Source organism: Mercenaria mercenaria, chromosome 11 (assembly GCF_021730395.1).
Source record: "Mercenaria mercenaria strain notata chromosome 11, MADL_Memer_1, whole genome shotgun sequence".
In the NCBI taxonomy this organism is placed as follows: domain Eukaryota; kingdom Metazoa; phylum Mollusca; class Bivalvia; order Venerida; family Veneridae; genus Mercenaria; species Mercenaria mercenaria.
Window position 1 is genome coordinate 40,952,350 of NC_069371.1, and position 6,219 is coordinate 40,958,568.

Sequence of the window (6,219 nt, forward strand, 5' to 3'; positions counted from 1 at the left end):
CTTTCAGTAGGTTTTATGAACTGCCTGTCACAGACCCCTCCACATGTTCTGTCATACACAATCAAAGAAGTTCTTTATGTAATATGATTATTACCATTAACGATGATTGTGTCTATTATATACTGTATATTCTTTAATTATTTAGGCGGATATAAAAACATTTATCTTGCCAATTGAAATAACCATACAATATATGTATTCCTTATACCGTAAATCAATGTAACCTGTTGAACAGGGTGCAAATGCTTTATTCACAAAACGTCCATTAGAAATGCTATTTCAACTCTAAAATTTCAACATACAAAAGTTTTGCAAATTCATTGACTTGACCTTGCATTGACCTTAACAATGATCTAACTTACAGGTTATTTATAGGATGTGTCAGTGTTGAAAAAGTCAGCACTGTCGTATCACATGAATAGAGCAAAGCTTCTGTAATAAATGTTTTAATATCTTAAAGACAAGAATAGGTAAAGCAAGAGAAAAGGACGATAAGAAAGAGCAAATGAACATAAAACTTTTCTGTTTTAAACAATGCCTATTTCTGTAGTAAGATGGCAGTTCTGTTCTTCTATGAGCAACCACAATAAACTTGACTACTGTATAATTATGAGAATTTAAAGCAGTGTATGAATGTTTTTAAAACGTGAATCAACAACTGAATATTTTGTCTATTTTGTAACTGCGCTAATCAGAGCACCAGACAAGCTATTCCATATGTCTGAGTCCCCCCTGAAAACAATATTACTGCTGGATGATGCTTTCTTTATCCATACAGGTTCCTTTATTCCCAGTTCTGCAACAGTTGTAGCTGTTTGGCAACCATTGTAGCTACTTCCGTCGTCTATGAAGCAGCCTTTTAGAATAGGACCCTTTTTCGTGTCAATTTCAAAGTGAACGTATCTGCTTGATGCAATACACAGCTGCAAGGTAAACATATAGATTCCGGCCACAGGTGCTACGAAGATTCCAGTTTCGTTGTTGTAGCTGGAACCGACGTCAAAGTGTGTCGTCTTAAATACAAGTGTGTCACCATCGCTTATCGCAGTTTTCGTTATATCGTGTGCCAGGAAGCCTACTGCTTGAATGGTTGAAATACCTGAAAAATATATGTATTAAATCAGTGTCATGGGTAATGTCTTTTTGATATATTTAATTTCAAACTATTAACATAATTTTATCTTATGATCTGATGAGTTTGTGTGCAAAAGAGACAAATAATCTCATCCAAATTAAATTATACCTTCCGCTCTATCATTTTTAAGACGCATTTGAACCGAAACTATAGATTTCAATAGCTTTCAATATCTACATGATTAGAAAGACACAGTGCTGTACTGTTTTCAACATATTTTTTTGCGATATTGTGTTATTATATGCCTATTAAGACATATCAAATCAGATGTGAAAAGAACACTTAAAGAAATTCGTGAAGAAAAGAAAGTATTAAAACTTCGCCTGATAAATAAACAGAAACAGATCTAATTTTCGTCTAAAAACCCTGAAAAACTATAATCAAAGTTCATTTTGTAAGTTCAAATGCAGGAAAAGGACGTAATTTGTGTGTTTTATAAACATTATGACATATACATACTTTCTTTGATTTCTTCCACAGCTTTCCTACTGTCTGCCTTCGCATCATTTAGTTCATTCTTCGTTTTCTCCCAGTCTTCTTGAATTCCATCCAGTTTATCGGACATTCTTTGCTGCATGGTTTCAGTCTCCGATTTTATTTTGTCCACATATATTTCAGTTTTAATAATCTTTTCAAGCGTTTTCTCTTCATAATGAAATCTTGAACATTCCGGTTCGCTTGCGCTCACAAAAACGCACAAAGCCACGGACACAACTATTTCCATCAACATCTTCATACCGTTACCTTCTCAAACTGACTGAATCCTTTCGGTTACAGATAAAATATATGGCAACTGTAAGTAACTGAGGGGTGTTTAAACAATTTTGTCCGATTATTCAAACGTGTATTCAAACGTTTACCCTAAATGATTTTTCAAAAATAGTTCTAACGTGTCTTTTTGACATATAATTACATGTTGATACTAAAAGATCGTCACATTATCAGGAAAAAAGTTTGTGTTCGTGAAAGAATATTTCAGGTTTATTTCCGCGTCTGCTTTTGTGCGTGCGAGTGACCGTGTGTGCGTGCATGCGTGTGTGTGTGTGTGTGTGTGTGTGTGTGTGACTAATAATGAAAACTCCAAGTAGCACAGAAATATGATACTAGTACTTGTTGCCTAGATATTTTTCAAACATTTTCTCCTGTTGGGAAATCAAATTGAAAGCCTCTAGATCGAGCGAAACTTCCTCACTGGTATATTGAATATATTTACTTTAACACGACATATTTTAAGTCTTTAAACCGTCTTAGCTTGTAGTACTGTCATTGGCTAATTTCAAAGTTTAGCTGAGATATCCAATTATTGACTGTGGTTCAAGACTGATCTTCACTCCTTGTAGTCAAGACAATGTAAGCTTTGGATAATATTAGTTAGCGGGCTATTTATTATGCGCGCCCATAAAAAAATATGGTTGAATGCAAACACACAAGTTTATTATGCTAATGTTCCGCAAAAGTGCAGCATATTCATAAACAGTTTCCTCAACCCCTCGTTATGATTTATGCAAATACAAAGATCCCGGTAGAACCAGGAAGGTGTAAGCTTTAACAGTTTTTTTTCCACAATTACTCTTTCAACAGCCCTGTTCATGTTATTACTTGCAAATTTTAAGTAGCCTAGGTGGTCATATCAGTTCCTGTTTAGTTAATTACTTTCAGGAAATGGTTCGACGTCAAGTAAAAATTGGTTGGCATGTAAGAATTTCATCTAAAATGTCAGTTTAATAGCAAATTATTTTCTTTTTGCAATAATGTTTATCAAGAAAAGCAGATTTTGATTAGAACCAGAGCCCACAAAACCTATTTTCCCCACGGTATGTATATTACATGTTACGTATATTATCAAAACTTCGACATTGATTAGCTCCGACATTATGCTGTCAAGAAAGCGTTTGTTTAAAAGTTTTACTTCACTGCAAAGTCAAGTTTTTTTTTCATTTAGGATTCCAAGTAATGACTAAATTAAACTCGATGACTAAAGGGGCATGTCTCAAGATGAGCACCTCTGTATCAAACACAAGCAAGAAATATCACATTGTATCTTCACACTTTCTAAGCAAGGAATAAATATTACTTTATGAATAAATGTTACTTTTGTCCGTTTAGGGGGTATAAACCATATTAGCCTTTCTTGCAAATCCATGATTCGTCAGATTTTCAGAAATATTTATAACTGTTCATGCAGAAGTAATAGGACAAAATTAATAACAATTATTTATGTAATCTTTTTGTTTTGAAAATAAATGATAAATTGGAAAAATGGACATTGTGTGAAATATTTATGCTCACAAATATACGTCAGATCGCATCATTTTAAGAGTCCTTGCCAAAATGCTTTGCGAGATGAGCATGTCCCCGGACCCAGTGTCACCCCCTCCCCCGCCCCCTCCCTGTATATTCAGCGCGATTTAAACCTGATTCATGGAACCGCCTCTGTTCATAATCATCATCATCGACATTCCGCCATCATCATCGTTATATTTGACTGTTGGACTGACCGAAAAAGGTCAAGGTGACAAATATATCCCTCATCCCCTGATTCTGTGGGGAAAAAAGCCGACACATGGGGCATTTTCAGATTGATTACTGCGATGATAATATTTCCGATTACAAGTTAGCCTTTAATTACCTCTCCACGCCAGTGAGCTATATGTATTTGCTTCGTTCGCTCGTCGTCCATCATCCGTCGTCATTATTTTACTTAAAACTTCAAGTAAATTCCCATTAAAAGCTAGATCTATGCATCTTCATCAAACTGTGTCTGAATACTTTTTGCATCGACCGGTCTCGAGTTTGTTTGAAAAGCATAACTCCAAACTCACCATTTTCAAAGAACAGTGACGTGTCTTCGTTTTGATGCATTTGTAGTAATGCTCTAGTAGTTTTAAAGATAACAAAGGTGGAACGTAGTATTTTTATTTTTATTTCTTTACAAGTGGCATTTATTTCTAAATGGAGACGACTTTTTGTTCAAGTACTAGAATCCAGTTGTATAGGACAGTACGGTAGAACATGTATATGGACAGGTAGATTGCTGGTAAAGATCCGCGCTCTGACGAATCGGCCAACTTCATGCATTTTTGACGGTGTAATAAAATATACATACCTTCTGAAATATTTTCTCTAGCGTTTTGAGCAGCCGAGTTTGAATCTTCGCCGCCAATGTCAGCCATGAAATATTACTTCCAGAAATTATATTTACCTTCGGAAAGAAAGCACTTTAACATTATATTGACATAAAACAGGATACAACTTTCAAACTCGATTGCTGTAATCACCGGTGATGTCTCAAAAGCCTTAACGAAATGCAAAAAGAACAGATTTGAATTACTACAAATATTTGATTCATGGTAGTCATATTGTTATTAAAGCTCTGTCTTTACTTTACTATGGAATTCTAAGACTTTGACCTATCCCTTACAACTTTAAACGAGGGGACAGGGGTTGTGATATTAACAGTACACACAGACGGAAGCAAATGTAAAGATGATCCCAATAACAACAAAGCAACAAAAAACACTTGTGAAATATACAAACTTATTATAATTATTTGTCAAAGTGCTCGATAGATTTCTCAGTTGTTTTTATCCGACGTACTTCAAGGAATATGACAAGAAGGTATAACTTTTTATGTCATATATCAACAGTAATCTAACGGACTTTGCATTTGTATATACAATATTCATGCGAGCTCACTAACTCTTGCAGATGATGTGATTTCGTACAATTAATTTGGGCTTCAGGGCATGATGCATGAACGTTTCAATTATTGTTTGAAATTGGGTTATCAGTATAATACTTCTAAATGTTGTGTGGTAATATACAATGACGCTGTAATGAAAGAAAGATGAGTGATCTGTCTCCTGGAAGTGGTGCCATTCCTGCTGGATCTGAATTCAAACATTCAAGAATCATCTATGATAAATAAATTGGCAATTTGCGATTGTAAAATTTCGCGAGATGTTGTTTAGTCTTTTTAAATTGTTGACTTCGTCCAGAAGTTGTAAATTTTTTAGCAGTGCTGACAACCTATAACTCAGTCGTAATCACTAAGGCTCTCTGAGGTCCCGAAATGTGAAATTTCCTGCCGGTCATGTATACTTCGGCTTGAGATAAGCCAGCGACTTTGTTCAAAACATTTGCAGAGGCTGCAACCAATACTTCGATATTTCCCATGGTGAACTCGGTATCTATTCCATTGAATTAGTTATTGATATTACAGCTTTTTTGGCCAACTTTGTCGACTACCTGCAAAATATATTGCAAGCGATTTTTGTACACAGACTGATCAGATATTTAAACACTGATCGCCAGACCCAAGGCTTTATGCCCGTCGTGTAAATACGACCTGATGGACATTCATAATTTTTTGTTGCCATCTGGTCTTTTCTCCGTCACCAAACATGTTTGTGCACTAGAGTTACGACAAGTGTATGCAGTTTCCATTATAACAACCAAAAAAGTAATGTTGAATGGATTGTGGATGAGACTAATGTTATAACATATTTTCAAGACTGAGAAACCGTATATTATATGGAGGCTATGTCTTGACCAACGGTCATTAAACCCTATGTGTATAACTGTTGTTAATTGTTTATGGCGTGTGTGCTCAAATGGGAGAATAGAAATACGTAACAAGTGTAACAGTTGTACTGATAATATTGTACTTCATAAAACACGCCATTGTTTAATAAAACAGAGAACTGTATCGAAGTTTTATCAAATTTACGGTTAATTGAGTGCCATTGACAGGTTTGTGACCTTGTATCCGCTCTATTCTGTGTACATGTATTTGCGCAATGAAGAATTTCATAATGTAACTTTCAAGCATTCGCATTATCTTTTTATATAATAGTAATTAACGTATATATAAAATAAGTATTACGGTAACGCTATTGCTGTTTGCAATTACAGCCATTGCTGTGTGACAATGACATGGTACCATTGCTATTTGACAATGACATGATACGATTGCTATTTGACAATGACATGGTGCCACTGCTTTTTGACAATGACATGATGCCATTGCTATTTGACAATGACATGGTGCCATTGTTATTTGACAATGACATGATGCCATTGCT

The 6,219-nt window shown here is 35.1% G+C and overlaps 1 protein-coding gene across 1 annotated transcript; it reads right to left on the minus strand.

Moving 5' to 3' along the window:
- Positions 1 to 303: 303 nt before the first annotated feature.
- LOC128546880 (complement C1q tumor necrosis factor-related protein 6-like) lies at positions 304 to 1,873 on the minus strand. Its single transcript, XM_053518281.1, has 2 exons — positions 1,595 to 1,873; positions 304 to 1,099 (listed from the first exon to the last, which is right to left on the minus strand). The coding sequence occupies exons 1-2, from the start codon at positions 1,869 to 1,871 to the stop codon at positions 672 to 674; spliced, it is 705 nt and encodes a 234-aa protein (XP_053374256.1). The 5' UTR covers positions 1,872 to 1,873; the 3' UTR covers positions 304 to 671.
- Positions 1,874 to 6,219: the final 4,346 nt, after the last annotated feature.